At 40.6% G+C, this 26,166-nt stretch overlaps 1 protein-coding gene across 10 annotated transcripts in view; it reads left to right on the top strand.

Moving 5' to 3' along the window:
- The first annotated feature begins 1,152 nt into the window (after positions 1–1,152).
- The window catches only part of herc1 (HECT and RLD domain containing E3 ubiquitin protein ligase family member 1), a 76,686-nt gene continuing 51,672 nt past the window's right edge, over positions 1,153–26,166 (top strand). For all 10 annotated transcript variants that reach the window (XM_078255198.1, XM_078255244.1, XM_078255253.1 and 7 more), the window contains exons 1-15: positions 1,153–1,353; positions 10,112–11,088; positions 13,021–13,116; positions 13,421–13,615; positions 14,884–15,195; positions 15,751–15,847; positions 17,394–17,537; positions 17,783–17,910; positions 18,155–18,299; positions 19,606–19,777; positions 20,305–20,439; positions 20,680–20,845; positions 21,560–21,685; positions 24,113–24,334; positions 25,747–25,899. In XM_078255198.1, the coding sequence (XP_078111324.1) occupies positions 10,138–11,088; positions 13,021–13,116; positions 13,421–13,615; positions 14,884–15,195; positions 15,751–15,847; positions 17,394–17,537; positions 17,783–17,910; positions 18,155–18,299; positions 19,606–19,777; positions 20,305–20,439; positions 20,680–20,845; positions 21,560–21,685; positions 24,113–24,334; positions 25,747–25,899 (3,042 nt within the window). In that variant the 5' untranslated portion in view covers positions 1,153–1,353; positions 10,112–10,137. The remainder of the gene's footprint in view (positions 1,354–10,111; positions 11,089–13,020; positions 13,117–13,420; positions 13,616–14,883; positions 15,196–15,750; positions 15,848–17,393; positions 17,538–17,782; positions 17,911–18,154; positions 18,300–19,605; positions 19,778–20,304; positions 20,440–20,679; positions 20,846–21,559; positions 21,686–24,112; positions 24,335–25,746; positions 25,900–26,166) is intronic.

Genomic DNA, 26,166 nt, shown 5'->3' with positions numbered 1-26,166 from the left:
TTCATTTGTTTGTCAAAATGAATACATCTTTATTTTCAATTACCGATATACAAATGATCAATTGCAATATATTGCGTCACCAAAAGCTACGGAGCTCATTTCCATATATCGTGCGATAAGTCCATGTATTGACTATCGCGACAGGCCTACTCGTGAGAGCAATATCTGGCTTTTTAGCTGCCGAATGCTCAACTATGTTCACCGGCTAGTTGTAACTGTTTCTCTCTGTCATTTGGTGCTGGTTAGGTGGCTTTATCAGAATATTTCTTTCACTTAAAACAGCTGCCTGCTGCTGATGGAAGAGAGCAGTGAGAGTGAACCAAAACAGTAAAGTTGTAGGTTACGAAACATAACAAATGACCTGGACAGCTTCATCTATAGCCTAAATCTATACATCTATCTAAACAGGAAGAGAGTGGTGCAATAAAATGGGCATAAACACAAATAAGTTGTCTTTGAATCCTAAATCACAGTGCCCCGTAAATCTACATTTTTATGAAAGTACCACTTACATGAGAAATGAAGGGTTTTAATCAACTCCATCTCATCCCTTCAGACACACATTAACCACAAAAGTACATTTCATGTAGGACATGAGCTCTGGAATTCAGACTAAAGACAAATTAAAAAGAAAACCAAAAGAGAAATGTCTAATTTCTACAGTATTAAAGCCTTTTATTTGAACCAGGCAATTAGAAGACACATGCTTTTACACAAAGTAGCCTACAGCTGATAGTGAAATGCCTTAAATACATCACAGAAAATTAGTTTTTTCCAACCTGTCACATGGCTAAAAATAAGGTTTTAAATACAATTATGAACCTGAAAATGAGCATAATATGAGCACTTTAACTCATTATTTTCTTTTAGAACATTTCTCATTTTGAGATGTTAAGTCATTAATATAATAATACTAAGTGAGTATTTTGAGATAGTTTTTCTTATTATTTTGAGATACTAAAAACTCTTTTTTTTTTCCATCACATTGGGGGAAATGGGCTTCTATAGATTCCCATGCCAATAATAAAACCCCTTTGAATTGAATTTGAAATAGACAGACAGACAGGGAGACAGACAGGTCCCAACGTCACAGCCCTGAGCTGGGGCTGGGGCTGGGGCTGGGGCTCGGTGAGGGGGTTGGGTCTAATCAGACTGCTCCCCTAGTTACACTGGAAGGTACGGGAGAGGCGGTCGGAGGCATGGAAACCCATACATGGCTCTGTCTCCTTTCACATTAACGTTATCGAAGCTTAGCTATTGACTGCACTGTTCGTGTTAATGCAATGAAGCAAAGTCAGGTTCTTGTGTAGGCACAACGCACAGAAGAGGAAGGAGGCCTTTGACAGTTTACTGGTAAGCGAGCTTTTTATTCCAGCTAACGTTAGGAAGTCTAGCTAGCAAGCTAACCTGCTATGATACAGCAGATAAGCCAACCCAACACTGGCTCAAATAGCCCCCGCAATATGGATTTGGACTTTTTGGACAGGTGTGCGTACTAATATGACTAACGTTACAGAACTTATTTATTAGCTTCCTGTCATTTCTGCACATTAGGGTGTCACGTCTGTGCTTTAGGTATTTTATGCTTTCTTTGCTAGCTGAGTGACGTGAGGAAAGTTAGCTGACGGTAGCTAACGTAAACAGTATTGTCAGTTGACAGTCGTTGCAAAACAAACTGCCTTTCTAATCTGACACAATAAGCAGGTTAGCAACCTTCTTCTGCTTACCAGCCTGCTGCAAGTATCGTGGTACTAGCTGTTTTTTGTTACCTGCCGGTTGTTAATTATGTGCTAACAACCTCAGCTAAAAACAGTTAAATTAATGTTAGCATGGGCCGTTGATGCCTGGTTGATGCATAGGACTTGTCCATTTAGCTAGCCAGATGCTAACTGCCTATAATCACACTAGTCGTACCTAAACAACTGCAGTGTTTCCTGTAACCTCATCAGTGTGACTGTCAACCAGCTGTCAACACGAAGGAATGTCTGAAGAAAGTCACTCGCATGCACTAGCTATATGCTGGAGCAAAACCGGCACAAAAATGGAGGCAAGCATAAAATGTAAATAATAAACATGATGCGTGTTTATACAACAGGATGATGATTTTACAGTAGCTCAGGCAGGCTGTAGTCAGAGTTAGAAGACGTACTCAGATCTTAAAAGTAGCAATACCACAGTGTAGAACTACTCTGTAACCAGTAAAGTCCTGCATTAAAAATGTTACTTAAGTAAAAGTACATAAGTTTTAGCATTAAAATATACTAATAGAACCAAAAGTAAATGTAAGTTACTCTTCATGCAGAACGGCTAATATCAGAATAATAATTATTGATGCATTAATGTGTACATCAGTTTAATGTTGCAGCTGTTAAATGTGGAGCTATTTTATTTTATAAATAGGCTCTTAGATGATAACCGCCTATAATCACATTGTAGTCTTACCTAAACAGCTGCAGTGTTGCCTGTAACCATCGTGTGACTGTCAACACGAAGGAGTGTCTGAAGAAAGTCGCTTACCTTCACTATAACCTGAAGCAAAACAGGCACCAAGAATGGAGGCAAGCACAAAATGTTAGTAATAAATCCAACTTAGTACTCATCATGCAGAATGGCATTTCTTTTAAATATATATACTTTAGCTACAGTCAGGTCCATAAATATTGGGACATCGACACAATTCTAATCTTTTTGGCTCTATACACCACCACAATGGAGTTGAAATGAAACGAACAAGATGTGCTTTAACTGCAGACTTTCAGCTTTAATTTGAGGGTATTTACATCCAAATCAGGTGAACGGTGTAGGAATTACAACAGTTTGTATATGTGCCTCCCACTTTTTAAGGGACCAAAAGTAATGGGACAACTGGCTGCTCAGCTGTTCCATGGCCAGGTGTGTGTTATTCCCTCATTATCCCATTTACAAGGAGCAGATAAAAGGTCCAGAGTTCATTTCAAGTGTGCTATTTACATTTGGAATCTGTTGCTGTCAACTCTCAATATGAGATCCAAAGAGCTGTCACTATCAGTGAAGCAAGCCATCATTAGGCTGAAAAATCTAAACAAACCCATCAGAGAGATAGCAAAAACATTAGGTGTGGCCAAATCAACTGTTTGGAACATTCTTAAAAAGAAAGAACGCACCGGTGAGCTCAGCAACACCAAAAGACCACAGGGAAAAACAACTGTGGTGGATGACCGAAGAATACTTTCCCTGGTGAAGAAAACACCCTTCACAACAGTTGGCCAGATCAAGAACACTCTCCAGGAGGTAGGTGTATGTGTGCAAAGTCAACAATCAAGAGAAGACTTCACCAGAGTGAATACAGAGGGTTCACTACAAGATGTAAACCATTGGTGAGCCTCAAAAAACAGGAAGGCCAGATTAGAGTTTGCCAAACAACATCTAAAAAAGCCTTCACATTTCTGGAACAACATCCTATGGACAGATGAGACAAAGATCAACTTGTACCAGAGTGATGGGAAGAGAAGAGTATGGAGAAGGAAAGGAACTGCTCATGATCCAAAGCATACCACCTCATCAGTGAAGTATGGTGGTGGTAGTGTCATAGGGCGTGGGCATGTATGGCTGCCAATGGAACTGGTTCTCTTGTATTTATTGATGATGTGACTGCATGACAAAAAGCAGCAGGATGAATTCTGAAGTGTTTCGGGCAATATTATCTGCTCATATTCAGCCAAATGCTTCAGAACTCATTGGACGGCGCTTCACAGTGCAGATGGACAATGACCCGAAGCATACTGCGTAAAGCAACCAAAGAGTCTTTTTAAGGGAAAGAAGTGGAATGTTATGCAATGGCCAAGTCAATCACCTGACATGAATCCGATTGAGCATGCATTTCACTTGCTGAAGACAAAACTGAAGGGAAAAATGCCCCAAGAACAAGCAGGAACTGAAGACGGTTGCAGTAGAGGCCTGGCAGAGCATCACCAGGGATGAAACCCAGCGTCTGGTGATGTCTATGCGTTCCAGACTTCAGGCTGGAATTGAATGCAAAGGATTTGCAACCAAGTATTAAAAAGTGAAAGTTTGATTTATGATTGTTAATCTGTCCCATTACTTTTGGTCCCTTAAAAAGTGGGAGGCACATATACAAACTGTTGTAATTCCTACACCGTTCACCTGATTTGGATGTAAATACCCTCAAATTAAAGCTGAAAGTCTGCAGTTAAAGCACATCTTGTTCGTTTCATTTCAACTCCATTGTGGTGGTGTATAGAGCCAAAAAGATTAGAATTGTGTCGATGTCCCAATATTTATGGACCTGACTGTATATGTATATTTCTATAAATGTAGCTTGGGAATTTACCCCCAGGATTGATAAATCAACATCATAATTTATTTGCTAATTCCATTTTGTTTTATTATAGTTATTATTAAGATTTGTATAAGTAACTGAAGTTATCAAGTAAATGTAGTGAAGTAAAAAGTGCAACATTTGCCCCTGAAATGTAGTGGTGTAGAAGTATAAAGAAGCAGAACATAGAAGTACCTCAAAATTGTACTTAGGTAGGGCTGAGTTAAAATATATTCTCTGAGAATCTCTTTTAAGTTGGTATTGTAACTGAAATGTCCCTAACCTAATTGATATCGCATCTGAAATGTAGCCTACATTATTTTAGTAAATGCACTTAGTCATGTTCCACCACTGGCTGTAATGAATATTCATAAGTCCTTCATGACATGAATGAGTGCTTTGACCTGCACACTCATACATTGAACCACAGCCTCAGAGATTATTGATTAGTTAACATGGCTTTGATAAAATGCATTGTATATTCTGTTTAAATAGGTGCATTTTGGTTAAACTAGCAGCATTTTCACAACAGTATGTGGTTCTGTAGATCACATACTGTGTAGGCTTTGTATATTGACATTCTGGATGGATCAGGTAATGCAGGAGACCTTGTATTTGGCTTGTGAGGCTTGGCAACAGTATAGTGACAGAAAAATGCCCTAACTGTTCTGTTTCTTTACTGGCCTAATTTCCAGCCCTTTTCCTTTACGATCAAATCTACAATGGCAAAATGCATAAATCAGTAGGGCCGCAATTTGATTCCGATTCACAAGGTCCAGATTCAATTATATTTCTAATTCGATATCAATTAGGTTAGGGACATTTCAGTTACAATACACCAGTATTGCTTCGATATAAAAGAGACTCTCTGTAAATTGTACAAGCAAGAAGCAACCCTCAAATATTTTTTATAATGCACCAGGTGAAAAGGCATATATTAAAAGATCGATTTGGGGATTTTATTGATCGATATTAGATCACTCAAACAAAGATCGATTATAGTTGGAGAATAGATTATTTTAACCCAGCCCTAGTGATCACATCACCTTGAGATTAGCCCACTTGGTCAACACAATGTTGTAGTGTTTTGTGTGCTTTAGCCAGGAATGTTGCTGTTTTGGTTACTTTTACTTTGCAAAGGATTTTCAAAAGTCATTCATGGTGCTGAGCCTGAAATTGCATGTCACTGTATTTAACCTTAGAGGTCATAGCCAGTCTTATAGTCGGCAGTAGTCTGGTTGTCAGCAGATCCATCGTCTTGCCAATCCATATGCAGTTTACTGCTTCCTTCCTGGTTATTTCACTTAAAGTGCTCATATTATGCTCATTTTCAGGTTCATAATTGTATTTAGAGGTTATATCAGAAAAGGTTTATGTGGTTACATTTTCAGAAAACACCATATTTTTGTTGTACTGCACATTGCTGCAGCTCCTCTTTTCACCCTGTGTGTTGAGCTCTCTGTTTTAGCTACAGTGAGGCATCTCACTTCTGTTCCATCTTTGTTGGGAGTCGCACATGCGCAGTAAGTACTGCTAGCCAGTCAGAAGCAGAGTATGAGGGCGTGTCCTGACAGTAACTAGGTAAGGACTACTAGCCAGTCAGAAGCAGAGTATGAGGGCGTGCCCTGACAGTACCTAGGTAAGGACTACTAGCCAGTCAGAAGCAGAGTATGAGGGCGTGCCCTGACAGTAGCTACGTAAGGACTACTAGCCAGTCAGAAGCAGAGTATGAGGGTGTGTCCTGACAGTAACTAGGTAAGGACTAAGGGTGCTCCGATCAGGATTTTTGGGACCGATCCCCGATTGCTGGAAGCCATATCGGTCGATACCGATTACCGGGTCTATTTGAAGCCTTCTATTTATCATGTCATATATTTATCATATATTCATTTTAATATTCTTAACAACAATGTATAAGTATTAAAATTAACAGAAGATAATGTATTGTGAATTGTCAACTGTTTACTTTTATTGACAGGAATCGTTCAACAATCTGTTAGAAACACACCTTAAACAGCTTAGAGCTTAACATATAAAGCCTTATTTCGGAATAAATTACAAAAAAATTGAGAAAATAGTAAAAAAAATTCTCACGAGTAGTGCGTCATCTGATCGGCCTTTATGGAGACCACCGATCAAACTATTTAAAGCCTTTATCGGCCGATACCGATCGGTGACCGATCAATCAGAGCACCCTTAGTAAGGACTACTAGCCAGTCAGAAGCAGAGTATGAGGGCGTGCCCTGACAGTAGCTAGGTAAGGACTACTAGCCAGTCAGAAGCAGAGTATGAGGGCGTGCCCTGACAGTAGCTAGGTAAGGACTACTAGCCAGTCAGAAGCAGAGTATGAGGGCGTGCCCTGACAGTAGCTAGGTAAGGACTACTAGCCAGTCAGAAGCAGAGTATGAGGGCGTGCCATGCTAGCAGCTAGGTGAGCATTATAACGTGTTCCAAAGTGACCACGTTTGTCTCTGAAGTAAAGGCTGGACTACAATAGAGCTGTTTGGAGCAGTTTGTGAACAGTGTTTTCTGTTGGAGATGGTAAGTCCCTTTGGGGTGGACTTTGGGCTTTTTCACTTTGTAAACCTATAACGTGCGCAAAAAAGATATATAACACAATGAAGGAAAGGGAAAAAGCCAAAAAGCATAAAATGAGCACTTTAATGTTTACAAGTCACATAGATCAGTGCAAGTGCTCTGTCTGAATGGGGTTTTATTTCAGCTGTAAGATAATAGCCTGCAGTTACCATTGATTACATTAAATCTATGAGGGATTTCATCTGTGGTTGGTTATATAAATACATGCATATTATTTAACATTCGGTTTTTGTTCACTTTATCCCAAAAAGGTGTTGATTCATGTCTACGGAATTTCTAAAGCTTTTGTCTTTAATGGATTGTGTCATCATTGACTTTTGGATACATGTTGCATTTATTGAACTTTAAAAAAACAGTGAAACAGTTCAACAAATCGACAGTGAAAACACCTTTAATACATTTCCCGTTGAGCCTTTTGAATTTCCCTTTTTAGAACAAGACAAAACAAGAGTTTACTTGCAAAACGTAATGTGCAAAATAATCGTTTTTCTCGACTACGTTGTTTTTGTAATCGTTAGGAGCCGAAATCGCGATCAAAATTAGATTAATTGCACAGCCCTAGTTGTATTGACTTGTAGGGGTGTGCAAAAAAATCGAATCGCAATTCAAGCTCTACCGATTCAAAATCGATTCATAGAATATCTTTTTTTTTAATTGTATTTCTACTGCAGTCACATGGGGAAAGTAACTACATTTACAGACTGTGAATCGTTCGTGTTAATCGAGAATCGTTTTTGAATCGAAAATCTTGAGCCTGAAAATCGATATTGAATCGTGACATTTTCTGAATAGTGCCCCCCTATTGGCTTTAGAGATGTTCCGATACCAGTATCGGTATCGGCTCCGATACTGCCTAAAACGCTGGTATCGGGAAGTACTGGAGTTAATGCACCGATCCGATACCACGTAATAAAGCCCTAAAGAAAATCTACGTTAAAGTAGTTTATTTATGTTATTTTTCCGTTATAACTGACTGTCAAACTGCAGAATAAAAGAACGTTCTGTGGCATTCATGTTTCACAAAGAGTTTAACCTGAGCCAGACCGACAACAAAGATAGAAATAATATCACATCCAAACAGGGATAGTAGTATACAGTTCTTAAAACATAATAAAATATATGACACACTGGTATCGGATCGGTACTCGGTATCGGCCGATGCGCAAGTTCAGGTATCGGAATCGGTATCGGGAAGCAAAAAATGGTATCGGACCATCTCTAATTGGCTTGCACTGTTTGAAAGTTCCACTTTAATGTACATATTTGATGGGCCGACAGCTATTAGAAAAACGTCAATACACTCATTAGCTGCGTTGTGCTCTGTACTGGCACTAAATATACTACATTTACGGTGCAATCCACAATAAAAGTTAATGCTGGTGAAGGATTATTGCCGATGAATCCTCTTTCAGAAAATGCTTGGTTGCTCAGATAGATTATTCGTAACACCTCAGTCCCTCCCATACACACACACAGACAGACACACACACACAAAACTTAAGTTTGAACTTTGTCAGAATTTGTTGAGTTTACTGATTACTTATACCTTTAGGATAAGATTTAGATACAATTCTTCCACAAGAGAATGCCAGTCGGGGTGTTTTATAAACATATTTAGATGGTGTGTTGGCCGTAATTTTGACCCACAACACACACTTTACCCATCACGTCTTTATACCTGGCGTAACTCATGTCAAGATTAACAGGCAGCTGGAGCAGTAGGCTTGGCTACAGAGAACCGGTTCTAGATTGCAACTGGTGGCAAATTTTTGCTTTCTTTAAGAAGAGTGCTTGTTGTTTTGACTTGTCGATTCTTCAAAGCACAGTTTGGACTTCTTTGACTTGTTATGCACAGGTCCACAACACGTGTGAGCTTTCTACAATACAGTGGCACTCATAAGTTTATGAACCCACGCTAAAGTTGACTAAAAAGAGGAATAAAAAAAAAAATCATCTTTTGGAAGTTGATCTTAATGCTTAATTCAACCTTTAAGGACACCAATTTTCTTTGTGAATGAATAATGTATCGTAAATAAATAAATAAATGTTCTTCCTTTAAAATACAGGAGGCATAAGTCAGTACACCCCTATGTTAAATTCCCATAGAGGCAGGCAGATGTTTATTTTTAAAGGCCAGTTATTTCATGGATCCAGGATACTATGCATCCTGATAAAGTTCCCTTGGCCTTTGGAATTAAAATAGCCCCCCCCACATCATCACATACCCTTCACCATACCTAGAGATTGGCATGGTTTTATGTCGGTTAGCCTAATAGCTGGTTTGATTTGCATTGAGAGATGATTTTATGGAAAGTACCCCATGCCAATCTCTAGGTATGGTGAAGGGGATGTGATGCATAGTATCCTGGATCCATGAAATAACTGGCCTTTAAAAATAAAAGTCTGCCTGCCTCTATGGGAATCTAACATAGGGGTGTACTGACTTATGCCCCCTGTATTTTAAGGAAGAAGATTTATTTATTTACGATACATTATTCATTCACAAAGAAAATTGGGGTCCTTTTTAAAGGTTGGATTTTTCCTCATTTTTTTAATTAAGGCATTAAGATCAATTTCCAAAAGATGATTTTTGTATTCCTCTTTTTAGTCAACTTTAGCGTGGGTTCATAAACTTATGAGTGCCACTGTATGGCAGACTGGAGTTATTGCTCAAAAGTATGGTGTAACTTCACAAATGACAAAACTAATGAAATAAAATGTAATCAATGTGCAAATATTATTTTGGTACAATTGATAGTAATACTTAGTCTTTTTTGCAGAACACTCATTTACTGCAGCGTGGCATACAATTGGAAATCAGACATTTTCAGTCAGCAGACAGTCTTACTCTAAAGGGAAAATATAGATAACCTATTTTCTGTTTTAATATACAGTATAATAGGTTGTATTTACCCTGATTGCCTCATCTGCTTTGATAGCACATACAGTAGATCCATTTTTGTTTCTTCATCTTGATTCATGGGATTATCCAGTGAAGAAGCTGTGATAATTGGTTTAGGTTGACACCTAGAAGAATATTGCAAACTGGAAACAATTGATAGCCTCAAACTGAAGATTATTGATTTTTTTTATCTTTATGTGGCCCTTTTGAGAAAAGACAGCATGTAAAAATAGAAATTGTTGTCTACAAGCTTGGTATTAACATTTAGTATGATGTTGACTAAATGTTTTCAGGACTGATGGCTCCAGAGTGACATGCCATGGCTTTAATGATCCCCCCGGTGAAGCTCAAATGGCTGGAGCACCTAAACAGCTCATGGATCACGGAGGACAGCGAGTCGATAGCCACACGAGAGGGAGTCTCGGTGCTCTACTCAAAGCTGCTGGCCAACAAAGAGGCTGTGCTGCTGCCCCAGCAGGTGCTTTGTCTGAAAGGCCCCCAGCTTCCGGACTTTGAGCGTGAATCCCTCTCTAGCGATGAACAGGAGCACTACCTGGATGCTCTACTCAGCAGCCAGTTGGCCTTGGCCAAGATGGTCTGCTCTGACTCTCCCTTTGCTGCTGCCCTGCGCAAACGCGTGCTGGTGCTCCAGCGCATCTTCTACGCACTTTCCAACAAGTACCACGACAAGGGAAAGGTCAAGCAGCAGCAGCACTCTCCAGAGAACAACTTGGGCTCGGCTGATCTGCACTCTGTCAGCGAGCGGCCACGCTCCAGCACCGATGCCCTCATTGAGATGGGTGTCCGCACGGGCCTCAGCCTTCTTTTTGCTCTCCTGCGCCAGAGCTGGATGATGCCTCCTCCACCGAGCCCCGGTGGAGGTCCTGGGGGCAACATAAACTTGTGTAATGACGTCATTCACACAGCTATTGATGTGGTTAGCTCCCTGCCACCCCTCTCACTGGCCAACGAGAGCAAGATCCCGCCAATGGGCCTGGACTGCCTGGCCCAGGTCACCACTTTTCTGAAGGGGGTGACCATGCCAAACTCTGGGGCAGATATTTTAGGGCGGCGGCTTGCCTCAGAGCTACTGCTAGGGCTGGCTTCCCAGAGAGGGTCCTTGCGCTACTTGCTGGAGTGGATTGAGATGGCCTTGGCTGCATCAGCTGTGGTCAGTGCTATGGAGGAGAACAAGGTGCTACAGAACCAAGAAGGGCTCATCGGCTACGACTGTTTCATGAACATCCTCATGCAGATGAGACGGTCTTTGGTAAGTAGCCTAAACATTAACAATAATGACAGTTTGGAAGTTTTTTTAGTGGTTTAATAACTTAAAGGTCCCATGGCATGAACATGTCACTTTATGAGGTTTTTTAACATTAATATGAGTTCCCCCAGCCTGCCTATGGTCCCCCAGTGGCTAGAAATGGTGATAGGTGTAAACCGAGCCCTGGGTATCCTGCTCTGCCTTTGAGAAAATGAAAGCTCAGATGGGCCAATCTGGAATCTTCTCCTTATGACATCGTAAGGGGAAAGGTTACCTCCCCTTTCTCTGCTTTGTCTGCCCTGAGAATTTGGGCCACCCATGAGAGAGAGAGACATCATGGCTTGAAAAACAAGCGAAGCATGGCAGTTGGTCAAGGCCACACCCCCACTCTCCACCTTGACCCCCTCCCTCTCTCCTCCTCAATAGCATTTAAAGCTACAGACACAGAAATGACACATCGTAAGGAAAGCTCATTGTGGGACTGGCTCTAGTGGCTGTAATTCTGCACCAAGGCTGAATTTCGGGAAAGAGACTTCAGATACAGTATTAGGGGACCACTAAGGCCTATATAAAAGAGACTTCAGATACAGTATTAGGGGACCACTAAGGCCTATATAAAAGAGACTTCAGATACAGTATTAGGAGACCACTAAGGTCTATATAAAAGATACTTCAGATACAGTATTAGGGGACCACTATGGTCTATATAAAAGAGACTTCAGATACAGTATTAGGGGACCACTAAGGTCTATATAAAAGAGACTTCAGATACAGTATTAGGGGACCACTATGGTCTATATAAAAGAGACTTCAGATACAGTATTAGGGGACCACTAAGGTCTATATAAAAGAGACTTCAGATACAGTATTAGGGGACCACTAAGGCCTATATAAAAGAGACTTCAGATACAGTATTAGGGGACCACTAAGGCCTATATAAAAGAGACTTCAGATACAGTATTAGGGGACCACTAAGGTCTATATAAAAGAGACTTCAGATACAGTATTAGGGGACCACTAAGGTCTATATAAAAGAGACTTCAGATACAGTATTAGGGGACCACTAAGGTCTATATAAAAGAGACTTCAGATACAGTATTAGGGGGACCACTAAGGTCTATATAAAAGAGACTTCAGATACAGTATTAGGGGACCACTAAGGCCTATATAAAGAGACTTCAGATACAGTATTAGGGGGACCACTAAGGCCTATATAAAAGAGACTTCAGATACAGTATTAGGGGACCACTAAGGCCTATATAAAAGAGACTTCAGATACAGTATTAGGGGACCACTAAGGCCTATATAAAAGCATCCAAAAAGCAGCATGTCATAGGACCTTTTAATCCAGAAAGCAGCAAATGTTGTAACCTCTGCTTACATCAAAGACACAGTAGCCTAGACAGCTTTCATTGCTCTGAGCTGTCAAACGGTCTTAAAATTGTCATGCTCCTTCTATTGAGTATTATTTATTTATTATATTTATTCAACAAAATAGTTCTTGTCTCTATGGAAAACTATGGTAATGGTAGAAACTTGATGCAAATAATGTTCAGGACAATGAACAACACATTCATTCATTTCATCCACCTGTGTCCTTTATAGTTCAGGTAATGTATTATGATCTTAAGGTGTGAAAACTGACACTATTTACTTGGAGACAATCAGTAAAGCATGACCTGCATTCTGCCCCTACCAGAGTTATCGCTTACTTGAATTCTCACGAACCAAATACAAACATAATGTCCTACGCTCTCTGACTCATAGAAGTTATTTCAGTTTTTTCAAAGATTTTTGGTTCTCTGAAATGTACCACGTTGCGTAGGTTGTTTTTGGTTCCTACCACATTTCATGTTGCATAGATCAATTAATGTTTCTTTATTGCGGCAATGTATGGTCTAAACATTTGATTTGTGTGTGTGATTGTCTCCTCAGGGCTCCTCAGCAGATCGCAGCCAGTGGAGAGAACCCACGCGATCCGCTGATGGGTTGTGCTCACTGTATGAGGCAGCACTCTGTCTTTTTGAAGAAGTAAGAAACCTTAACAGTATTTTACTTCCAGGACTTTGTATCTGTATACTGTATGTACACCTCAACAAGCTAATTTATAAGAGGGAATATAGCCTTCTTTTAGATCCTTGTTCAAAACTGTCATACTCCTCGAAGTTACTAATTAAACAATGTGTTGTGCTTATTTTCTTTTTTTCTTATTGTTACTTTACTTGGAAGGATAAGGAGTAGATGTAATGTTGAGGAACATATCAGACACAAGTGATTATTCTAAAGAGAGTAAACATGTCTGGAGCGGTTCTTTAATCGTGTCCGTTTCTTCCAGGTATGTCGAATGGCATCAGACTACTCACGCACCTGTGTCAGCCCAGACAGCATTCAGACCGGTGAAGCACCCGTGGTGTCTGAAACCTGTGAGGTGTACGTGTGGGGCAGTAACAGCAGCCACCAGCTGGTGGAGGGTACACAGGAGAAGATCCTGCAGCCCAAGTTGGCCGCCAGCTTCGCCGATGCACAGACAGTAAGAGAAAACTGTTCACATGTCTTCTGTAGGGTTGGGTATCGTTTGGATTTTTTACGATTCCGATGCCGAACCGGTACTTTTAAAATGATTCCGATTCCTAAACCGATTCTTGAAAAAGTGAAAAATGACATCAAAGAAAAGCTCTTTTATAGAGTTTTTTAAAAATTGAACAACAATATATTAACGTTGAGTGAAGGGTTAATATGTCTTTACGTCCGTTTTGGCGAGCCCAGAGGGAAAATATGACATTTTAAAAGTAGCCTACATTTACGGTAGCTAGCTAACGGTAGACTACAGAGAGAGGGGGATATTTTTCCGTTCGTTTCGGAGCGACAGAGGGGAAAATACTTCAGTCGACACATTAAGTGGAACCGAAATGAGGATCCGAAATTTGCTTTCTAATCTGGTCCGATTCCTTCCGGTTGCGTAGGAACCGGTTCCATAGTGGAACCGGGTTTCGGTACCCAACCCTAGTCTTCTGTAGAGCTGTATGTCTGCAGAGCAAATATTTTTTTATCCTGTACTCCTCATAAGAAGTGGAGAAAATGTCATAAGTTTCAAAAGAAATTTTGGCAAATGGGTTGTTGAAAGTATATTTATTTTTCAAAGCACGAGTTATACTAATCAGCATAAAAGAAGGGCACTAAAACAGACATAGTGACATAATGCATTCAAATTAAAATGTCACTGGTTCTCCCACAGTGAAACTGCAGCTGTAGATCAAAGCAATGTGTATATGTTAGATGGATGGATAGATGGATGGATAGATAGATAGATAGATAGATAGATAGATAGATGCCCTTTTAAGATGGAGGAGCAATTCAGCACAATGGCCTTGTCTGTTTCTGTTAGGAAAGAACGGAATCTCCCATTATAAAGAGAACAGACAGTTATAAACTGTATAATTCACAATTATAGTGAATTATAGAACTTTTTACCGTATCTTTGCACTTTACATCTTTGTACAATATCAGGGAGCAATTCTGTAGAATGAGGTTGCACAAACTTATTTTTCCTAATGTGCTGATGTTATGAAGGAAATCATAAATGAAGGAAATCAAAATCACAAAATTGAGCAATTAAATATAACGAACTCAGAAAATCTGAAACTGTCACATGGCGGATGGGTCATATGCTTTTATGATATACTGTAGCATCACCCCATAGCATACGGCGTTGGTAGGAGGCCAGTTGTGTGAGAATGCTGAGTCAGCCTGCGTCTTTCACCACAGACAGACACACAGCTTCTCCTCATTCCTCTGCAGATTGAAGCAGGCCAGTACTGCACTTTTGTGATCTCATCTGATGGCTCCGTGAGGGCCTGCGGGAAGGGCAGCTACGGCCGCTTGGGCCTCGGGGACTCCAACAACCAATCGACGCTCAAAAAGCTGACCTTTGAACCCCACCGTGCCATCAAGAAGGTGTCGTCATCCAAGGGCTCGGATGGCCACACGCTGGCCTTCACTACGGAGGGCGAGGTGTTCAGCTGGGGTGACGGTGATTATGGCAAGCTGGGTCACGGGAACAGCTCAACGCAGAAATACCCCAAACTTATCCAGGGGCCACTACAGGGGAAGGTAGGGTCACACCCAGTACAACTTGACACATGGTATTGTATTTACATGGTATACATTACAGCTTATGATGCTTTGAAATCCAGTAATACATTTAAAGCAGGGACTGACCGGTTTTTAAATCTGCCTGTCAGCTTTGTTATTTTACAGCATGTGTCACCTACAGAATTAATTCTGAATCATAGTTGGAACAGCTTCTGGTTAAAATGTTTGTACATTCAACAGAGTCTCTTGGCTGGTTCGTAGTTCCAGAATGTCAGGAGTAGAGTTGTTTTTTAGATATAATCATCTATATTTTCCACTTCACCTGGTGAAATATTTTTGCAGCAGCAACTTCATGGTGTCAACATTCTGAAAGAGACTTGTCCTGGTAGATTGCAACAATTATCAGCTGAATATAAAAATGCAGATGGTGAATATTTTTGATGAGTTTCTTATAGCTGCTTTCTCCTAGGCCTACTGTTTTGAAAATGGACCGTTCAATGGACGTCTCTTTGCTTGTGCTTTTACTGGCATTAATAAAGTATGATCATGTGTATGGCTTTTGTGTTGTGTCAGGTGGTGGTGTGTGTGTCTGCTGGCTACAGACACAGTGCTGCAGTCAGTGAGGATGGAGAGCTGTACACATGGGGTGAAGGAGATTTTGGAAGATTAGGTAAGTTGCTGAACCACTTAATCCCTAAAATAAAAAGGATCTCTCTCTAACTGTCAAATAGTTCCCAGTATGGCTGTGCCGGTTGTCTTGTTTCGGGGCTTCAGAGTTTCCATACAGTTTATGATCCCTCCACAAAAGGAAGTGCTGCCAGTTTGGATGGTTTAATCTAAAATGTTGCATCACATTTCGGTAAAATGCTTTACAGAAATAGATTCTTGAGTAAGACTCAAAGCTGGTCTTGAAGCATTGTTTTCAGTTAGTTACTGATAGCTTCCAACAATCTGTTGTGTATTTGTTAGGGACTGACCGGTTTTTAAATCTGCCTGTCAGCTTTGTTATTTTACAGCATGTGTCACCTACAGAATTAATTCTGAATCATAGTTGGAACAGCTTTTGGTTAAAATGTTTGTACATTCAACAGTCTCTTGGCTGGTTCGTAGTTCCAGAATTTCAGGAGTTGGGACATGTTTATCTCTTAAACAGTTGCATTGTACACTAAAGCAGTAATGCAAAAGTGGAGTGAAATTTACTGAGACTGAGGCATGCACAGTTGGCCAAAGCGTATATCATTTTACATCGTTGCATGTTCATATTAAATGTGGCCAAAGCTTCAATGAGGTAAACATATGTTAAAGTAATCAGATTTCATACCGTTCTAAACACTCCACTTCGAACAGTTTTTTACTCTTGGCTCGAAATTGACGTCAGTTTGTGCCGGATTTTCTTATGTGGTCACCTGCTCTAGGCACTTAACTGCAGTGATTACACAGTTTGCTACATGTACATGTAGCTCCAAGCTATAATGTCAGGGAAAGCTCACCTCCCCTCACCTTACCTAACCTTCTACTCAGAATGCAGCACTTGTATAGAGGGGGGAAAAAAAAAAAAAAACTTGTTCATTCACTTGTTGTAGTTCATCTTCTCCTCCTCTGTGTGTTGGGATATAAATGTTCTTTGTGATTGTGGGTCTGATCGTAGGGGAGCTCTTGTATAGTTGTGCTATGAATAACACTGTTTGTATTAGATGTTTCCACCAGGTTCCTCAAACTCATTACACTTTACAAGGCTGTTTGGATTAGTATCAAGCAAATGACAGATATATTGTAAAGTTAAGTCACTTTTATGCGTAGCCCAAAATTACAAATTAGCTCCAGAGGAATTTACAATTTATGCAACATATAACACCTGGTATCTTTAAATGCAACATGCATTTAAAACATTTTTTTGCATGCAGACAGACGAAGTAGACAGGAGTAAAGTCGCTGGATGTTGGCTGTCTATAAAGAGCTGTTGTGCATCAAGGCTTGGATTTAGGACAGTGGCATATCCTGACACACTGATGTCCGTCAACATGCTCCTGATGAGCGGGCAAACTGTACATACTGTCTTACATACTGTAGAAAACCATTTGTTTGGGTGTGGTATGTGTGCCAGATGCAACGGTCCATGTTGCCCTTTTCAACTTTCGATTCATACAAGGAATAACTCCACAGTTTTAATTTCCACGTGTAAACAGCCTGACCTTTTTCATTGTTTGGGATTGCAGGTCATGGTGACAGCAACAGCCGAAACATTCCTACCCTGGTTAAAGACATCAGCAATGTGGGTGAGGTGTCATGTGGGAGCTCCCATACTATTGCACTGTCAAAGGATGGACGCACCGTGTGGTCCTTTGGAGGAGGGGACAACGGTGAGTAAACCCTTCACCATGACTTTTGTTGTTAAAGGTCATCATTAATTCTGGTAATTTAAGTATTCATTTTTGAAATTTGCATTTTGAATAGGAGCCTTATCTACATTTCTACAGTGCGTGATTGTAGTTTATTTTTTATTGTATTTAGTTTTCATTGTGTCAAAATGTCAAACTGTTGTACATCACTAGAATGTGATTATATGCTCATACTGTCTAAAGAGAAACCATGTGTTGTCTTGCAGGAAAACTAGGTCATGGTGATACTAATCGTGTCTACAAGCCAAAAGTAGTGGAGGCCCTGCAAGGAATGTTCATCAGAAAAGTGTGTGCAGGAAGCCAGTCGTCTCTCTCCTTAACCTCCACCGGACAGGTAGAACATCACTTCTGCATTTGTTAACCAAGACGGAATAAAAGCAGTGGCTTGTTGAGGAAAACGTTTAGCCTTGAAGTTCTTGAACATTTGTCCCAGAGAATAAATGTCATGCATTTATGCATTCCTTCCAACAGCTGGTTGGACTTTTCCTTCCAACGACTGGTTGGATCAAAATAAAATGCTTTGCAACGTGAATAGCAGAAATCGTCTGCTAACGTTGAGTCCTGTCACTTGTTTTTAGGTGTACGCTTGGGGCTGTGGTGCCTGCCTGGGGTGTGGTTCTTCTGAGGCCACAGCACTCAGACCCAAGCTAATCGAAGAGCTGGCTACCACCAGGGTGGTGGACATCTCCATCGGGGACAGTCACTGCCTGGCCTTGTCACATGGTAGTTCTCTCCTCCTTTTTCACGCTTGTTTGTTTGTTTGTTTACTCATGTGCAAAAAATACTAAATAATGTATACATAAACAACGTAAAATGTAATGGAAATGTACAAAAAACCCTCAGAGAGGCCTTATATACATTATAAAAGAAAAACTATTAAAATGATAGAAAGAAAGACAAAAGCACACGCTAACAGACATCCACAAATACAAGTACAACAAAGAAATAAAATTAAAATGACAAATTGTTAGTCGGCAGTTTACACAAGTAATCCATAAAGATAACATTGCAGAGAAAAAAAAGCAAACCTTAACATCTTTCTTGAATTGTGTAGGTGCAATTTTGAAAATATGAGATGGCCATTTCACTGAACCTCTTTAAGTTAAAACAAACTGTAATTGAGATGTTCGACAGATAGGAGGCCTGAGGTTCTAGTTGCAGTATTTCGGGTTGAATAACTGTAGAGTTAATGAATGTAGGGATACTGTTCATGACGAGAAATGGAAGCAAGTTTAGTGAGATGAGTACTCGCCCATACTGAGTTACAGTAATATATATATACTGTATGTGTGAGTTTTTTTTTGTGTGATTGTTTTGGGCAAAAATCCTTGATTATGCGTCACGTTTTCTTAAGAAATGCGATGGAATATGAGGGATATTTTAGGCGATTGAAATTGCGGGAACTTGCAAAAACTGCGGTTTCATCGTGGCTTCATCGCGGGGTTTGCAGCTTTTCGATGACGTTGCGTAATTACGTCACTTCATAACGTTGGCTGCTCTTGTGGCTGCTCTTGTGTGAAGTAAACGCGACATTTTTCAACTTTCCGCTAAGATATACGGGACTATTTTGCAACGAAAATGCGGGTATTATGAAATCATGCAAGCCCCGCATATTTTGCGCGGAAATCGGAAATTTATGCGGCGAAAGTGGGGCGTATTTGAAAAAATAAATATGCGGACTTTGGCTGATTATGCATTGAATTATGCGATCGCATAATCGTGTTTCTGGAGGGACTGACTAGAGTATAGAAGAGTGGCAACCTCGGTGTTTAACATAGGTCTTGTTTTCTCGACCTCTCTGTTTGAATGACGCAAGTAGCATGATGTAATAGCAAATACATAGACCGTGTTTGTTCAAGCTAATACTTAACTTAAGCTTGACATAAAATAAGGTCATATTTAGCTCTGCTCTGCGCGGTACAAACCTACCTACCTTATTATTATTATTATTATTATTATTCTTATTATTATTATTATTAGGTGTAATATTTAATATTGTAATACTTTTTTCTACTCAACCACCATCTAGACAATGAAGTATATGCATGGGGCAACAACTCCATGGGCCAGTGTGGCCAGGGGAACTCCACAGGGCCAATCACCAAGCCCAAGAAGGTTGTCGGCCTGGATGGAGTGGCTATTCAGCAGATCTCAGCTGGCACTTCCCACAGCCTGGCATGGACAGCCCTGCCCAGAGACAGGTCAGTTACCATCAGAGTAAATACACTGACTGTAGCCAAGGTAGCATTGACCATAACCTGGGTCTTACAGGAGATATTAACATAGCGGGGAGGGAGGGGGAAGGCGAGTGCTGATGTCACAACATCCCTGGACAACTTTGTTTAATAGGGATTGCATACTATAAGTCAAAGGTCAGTAACAGCAGTTCCCCCCTTCTGTGTTTAAAAAAGAACTTTAACTGTGAACATCAAGCTGTCTGTGTACTTTTTGCAGCACAGACACTCTGCTAAGTTGGTTTAGACAAAAGGTGACAGCAGTATTTATATGTTCAATTATTCTATTAATTTGTAAGAAAAAAAATTCTCAAATGAGATCCCCTGGTAATGCTAGTCCCGTGTTAATAGGCCTATACTCTGTCTAGATTAATTCAATGATGCATATTCCTTCAACCTCTTTACCCACAATTTGTTAGAAAGCTGCACACATGTTTCGAGCACCTATGAAGTACTAAAGCATGTGTTAATATTTACTCACCTCGGCTCTTTAGGCAAGTGGTGGCTTGGCACAGGCCCTACTGTGTCGACCTCGAAGAAAGTACCTTCTCCCACTTGCGCTCCTTCCTTGAGCGCTACTGTGACGGCATCAACAGTGAAGTTCCTCCTCTTCCGTTCCCCTCATCCAGGTAGGTGCACACAGCATGCTAAGCCACCATCAGAGACAGAGAAGGGAGATTTACAAAAAAAAATGTCCACGTGTATTTCTGACATTGGCAAATTACTTGCATTTGTTGTTGTACATTTTCTCATGCTGATACACCTTCTTTCTTTCTCAATTGTGGATTGGTGTCACATTATAAATATGCCTAGATATATGCTGATGGAAAAAATAACTTATGAATAATTCAATTTTTATGTATTCGCAGGGAGCATCATAACTTCCTCAAGCTGTGCCTTCGGCTTTTGTCCAATCATCTGGCTCTGGCTCTGGCCGGGGGCGTGGCCACCAGTATTTTAGGTCGGCAGGCAAGGCCCCTGAGGAACCTGCTCTTCAGACTGATGGACTCCTCCGTGCCAGATGAGATTCAGGAGGTAAGAGAAAAGTAACTGTACTGTTGATCATGGGGGGAAGTTGTCAGCATAGTAACACACAGACATTAAAGTGCTCATATTATGCTGTTTGGCTTTTTCCTTTATTGTGTTACATATCTTTTTTGTGCAGGTTTACAAAGTGAAAAAGCCCAAAGTCCACCCCAAAGGGACTTACCATCTCCAACAGAAAACACTGTTCACAAACTGCTCCAAACAGCTCTATTGTAGTCCAGCCTTTACTTCAGAGACAAACGTGGTCACTTTGTAACACACGTTATAATGCTCACCTAGCTGCTAGCATGGCACGCCCTCATACTCTGCTTCTGACTGGCTAGTAGTCCTTACCTAGGTACTGTCAGGGCACGCCCTCATACTCTGCTTCTGACTGGCTAGTAGTCCTTACCTAGCTACTGTCAGGGCACGCCCTCATACTCTGCTTCTGACTGGCTAGTTGTCCTTACCTAGGTACTGTCAGGGAACGCCCTCATACTCTGGGATTTATATTTGCTAATAATATATTGGATTAATGTTAAGACATTTACTTTTTTTTTTTTTTTTTTAACTTTCAAATATGAACAATAATTTGGCCCCCCTGCAGTGACTCTGAGGACCCCCTGTTGAAGATCTCTGCATTTATTAAAATGTCAACAAGCTCTGAATCTTTTACATTAGCTGGAGCAGTGATTATATGTGGGTGTGTGTTTGTCCCATCAGGCGGTGATTGAGACTCTGTCAGTGGGGGCCACCATGCTGCTGCCTCCACTGAGAGAGAGGATGGAGCTTCTACACTCCTTGCTGCCTCAGGGCCCTGACAGATGGGAGAGTCTCTCCAAAGGACAGGTACCCTATGCTACTTAATACACAGACATGTCAGGACCCATGTCCCTGGATGCACATGTAGAATGATTAGGAAGATTTTTTATTTTGTGAACATTAATGGAGACATGGATGCTTACAACTGAGAAACTAATCTCCGCACTTTTTGTATAGTATTTAGTAATAATAAAAAGTAGTAACATAATAGTTGTTATGCATTTAACGGCAGTCACAACCACCAGGTTAAAAGCCACTGATATATACGTCAATGTACCTAAGGTTTGTATAGATTAACCTATGCCTCATTTGTTGCGGCTTGTTGACTAAAAGATTTAGATGGATGACGAACGCAGCTTTTACGCTGTGAGCTGCTTAGCTAATGGGTCACTTTGTTGGGTTGGTTGTGTGGGTGTAGAGTAGAAGGCTGTGTTTGATTCTTCTAAGTGGTCTCTTAAGCCACAACGTTTTGAACAAGAAGCCTCAAGAACATGCCCCATCCTTCCTAAAATGCTGATGAAGATAATGACCTCTTCTGAAGAGTCCACCATGTTTTTTTTAATCCTCCGTGTTCTCCTTGGCTACTAGCAACTGTGTGGAGGAGGGAGGGGGGGGTGGGGCGAGCACAGAAGGCTTGTATCATGTGGACGCGCCGACAGTTTTGTTGTCATCACTTAGAATTTCTCATGGGGGAGACAGAAACTACACACTATGGCTTTAAAATATTATATAAATATTAATAAACAGTTTTAGGACCTGTCTGAAATGTTAATTCTTGTGGACCTTCAAAATAAGAGTTGTAGAGAGCAGAAGCAACTTGTGGAAGATTTTGCTCTTTAATGAATAGTTTGACATTTTGGGACATTTGCTTTCTTGTCGGGGGTTAGATGAGAAGATCAATCCCATTCTCATGTCTGTATAGTGAATATGAAGTTTAGCTTTGCATAAAGACTGGAAGAAAACTGAACTGAAACAGCTAGCCTGACTCTGTCCAAATGTAGCAAAATCAGTCTACCAGTTCCAAAGCTCACTTATGAACACATTCTGTCTTGTTTGTTTACTCATTATGAAAAAAGTAAACAACAATTTGTGGTTTTTACTCAGAGACACTTTACATGACAAATTAGATAAGTTTAAAGAACCTAGAACTCCAATATTAGTTCAATGTTCAAGGTTCAATCAGTTAACTAGCTAAGTTAAAGCTGGGGTAGGCAGTTGTTTTTGGCTTCATTGGGCAGAAATTCCATAATAATAAATCTAGCCTGTGACGGGAGTCTTTGGCCAATCACAGGCCATTTCAGAGAGAGGGCATTCCCATTGGCTGTTCTACAAATACAGATGCGCGTGCATGTCCCTTCAGATGGTGAAAGGCTGATTCAATAGTAGAAAACTCTGCGGTAAAAGTTGCTATTCCAGCATTAGCAACAACTGCCTACACTGCAAAGCAACCCAGAAAAAGGAAGACAGACTTTTCAAAGTCTTTATGATGAACCATGGACAAGTTAAAGGAGCTGATGGGATAACATTTCAGTGGAAATTTACCTTGTACGATTTCATGTGAGAGTCTAAAAGAAACTGTAATTTTCATAAAATTGCCGCTATAACGGCATCAGGATCGCAATGACGATGGGGATGATTGAAATGAATGACTAGTACTCATACAGGTTACTGTACGAAGGGAGGGGCTGAGGACCGGGAGGGAGAGCTGCAGGAGGAGGGCTGGATTTTACAATTCTGGCCTTTTTTTTGCCCTTTCCAGAAAACTGCCTACCCTTAGCTTTAACCAGCAACCAGCTGTAGCCTGATATTGAATGCAGAGATATGAGAGTGATAACGATCTTCTCATCAAGTCTTGGCAAGAAGGCATATTTTTCTTACATAATTGTAAAACTGTTCCTTCAACAGGAACAATTGCTGTCCATCTATGAAAAATTCCTCATGTGAGGTAACTCAACAAGGAAAAAAACCTCCTGATAGTTTTAAAAGGAAAACAAGGTAAAACAGAAGTCTGAACAGCTTTTGCTGAAGGCAAACTTTTCTCGTTGACCAAACTTGTTTACTTGGCTGTACGTTGGCCTTATTTCCCGGATTACTGAATTAGTGATAAGCATTTGGTGACTGACCTGACGTTGCCCTCAGTATGTACCTCATTACCAACAAGTTAATAACCAAGTGCTGTTGTTTGGTCAGGTTTTTTTTAAGGTCAGCAATCTTTTTATTTTTTTTTTAATTATTATTTTTTGGGCCATTTTAGGCCTTTAATTCCACAGGACATATGAAAACATGAAAGGGGAGAGAGAAGGGGAATGACATGCAGCAAAGGGCCGCAGGTTGGAGTCTAACCCGCGACAGCTACGTCGAGGAGTGAACCTCTATATATGTGCGCCTGCTGTACCAACTGAGCTAACCCGGCCACACAGCAATCTTATTGACATGTATGTGTTTGTGCCGCAGAGGATGCAGCTAGACATTATCCTGACCAGTCTCCAGGACCACACCCACGTGGCCTCGCTCCTGGGTTACAGCTCTCCTGCTGATGGCCCTGAGATACTTTCTTCTGGCCCAGGCTTCACCGCTTCCCCAGACCCCACATACAGCGCCACAGCAGGCCACCCTGACACCCACCTGGCTGAGATACTAATGAAGACGCTGCTCAGGAACCTGGGCTTTTATACTGTAAGTGGATGTTTGGTACAGCTCTATCAAAGAGCATAACATTGATTTCAGTGAGTGTTACTCAACAACGAACCATTATTTGTGGGCTCATTATGATCTATTTAGGATTGACAAAGGCAGACATTACTGAGGAAGTCAGTCATCCGTGAAATCAACATAAAAAAGCACCCTTGTTACGCTCTACCATCTCTCCATCTCCCTTGCTTACCTCAATATTGGAGTGCTGGAGGCAGAGCATGACTCATACATAATCCTTTGTTATTTTCACCTGCTGCCTTTTTTCCTGGCACAGCAGTGACTTGTTCCTGTGCCTCATTCTCTGAAGACAGCATTTTATTGATTGTAACACACACACACACACACACACACACACACACACACACACACACACACACACACACACACAGGCTGTTTTCAAGTGCTTGTGATTATGCAGGCCTGAGCAGAATGATGATTAGACTGCAAGGCTTTCTGCATTTGAGTCACTTCTTTTGGATTCATTGCCTCCCCGATGCATTTTTGCTCTTCTTACTCCTTTCTCAATCTATAGAACAAAAGCCAGTAATGAAAGTTTGGTGGCCTAAATGTGAATATACCTGGAATCCAGATCACAAAAGCCGGGGGTGGAATAAAGCAATGATTCTGTGAAACTCTAATGTAATATTCGCCCTCTATAATTAGCTCATGCCATTTGTTGTAGAACATGATACGTGATTCCAGGTTGAAAACGAATCTAAAAATAACCATTTTTAGAAGGACAAACTAGCTTAAGGAGAAACAAAACAGATACACTTGAGTGGCTATGTGAAAAACATGTGAAAACAATGTGAAAAATTGCTGAATCTGGCCATGAAGGTCATTGGGTCTAAGGCTGCTTTTAATTCAGGATCCATTTATTATTAGCTCTTCTGTAATTTTCATAACCAGCTATTTTCTGCTATAAAAACACTTTGGATGTTGATCACAAGTTTCTCACGATAAGATATTATATTGATTCTTTGGACAACTGTGTGATACTTGCTGATATCATAAAGTCAATTCAGGGGCCTGCGATCGATTTGAGACGAAATAATATCCATCCATTCAACACAATCTGTACATTTATATCAACTAAAATATGATTTGACATTGTTTTAGTGAACTCTTTCAGATATTTAAATGAAAAGACAACTATTTAATAACAAGACTAATTATGAAGTGGGAAATTCAAAAAATTTCAATTTGCATCAGTGATATTGGATCGTCGATATATCGATCCAGATCAATGTGTCGTCACACCCCTAGAAAACACACCTTTCCTGTACTCGATTCCTTTTGGCTATGACAGTTCTACGTATTTCACCTCTTATACCTGCAATAACTGTTAGCCCGTAGTTGTTTCTATCTGATTTGTGTGTGTTTGTGTTGTGCAGGATCAGGCGTTTGGTGAACTGGAGAAGAACAGTGATAAGCTGCAGCAGGGCCTGTCCTCGTCTGACAGCAGCCAACCAGCTCACCTCCACCAACTGCTGTGCTCCCTGCAGAAGCAACTGTTAGCATACTGCCACATTAACTCTGTCACTGAGGTACGGACACTCAGCTGTGTTTGTTCATGTGCAACCTGTTCAAACACGTTTACTCTCTCTTCCATAGAGAACCGTTTTATTATGTGGAGAATAGTGTTAACACAATAAAAAAAAAAAAAAGGATCCATGTAGTTATTTAAACTTCTGGTCCAGTGCCATTGTGACTAATGCCTTCATGCAACACTGTTGACCTGAAAGGCAGATGCCCCATCATGTTGATGATGAAGTTATTTACTTCTTATTGCGCATCTAATTTCACAACTCACA

This window comes from Sander vitreus, chromosome 1 (genome assembly GCF_031162955.1).
Source record: "Sander vitreus isolate 19-12246 chromosome 1, sanVit1, whole genome shotgun sequence".
In the NCBI taxonomy this organism is placed as follows: Eukaryota; Metazoa; Chordata; class Actinopteri; order Perciformes; family Percidae; genus Sander; species Sander vitreus.
Note: the sequence above shows the minus strand (reverse complement) of the source record. Positions and strands in the feature narration are given on the sequence as shown.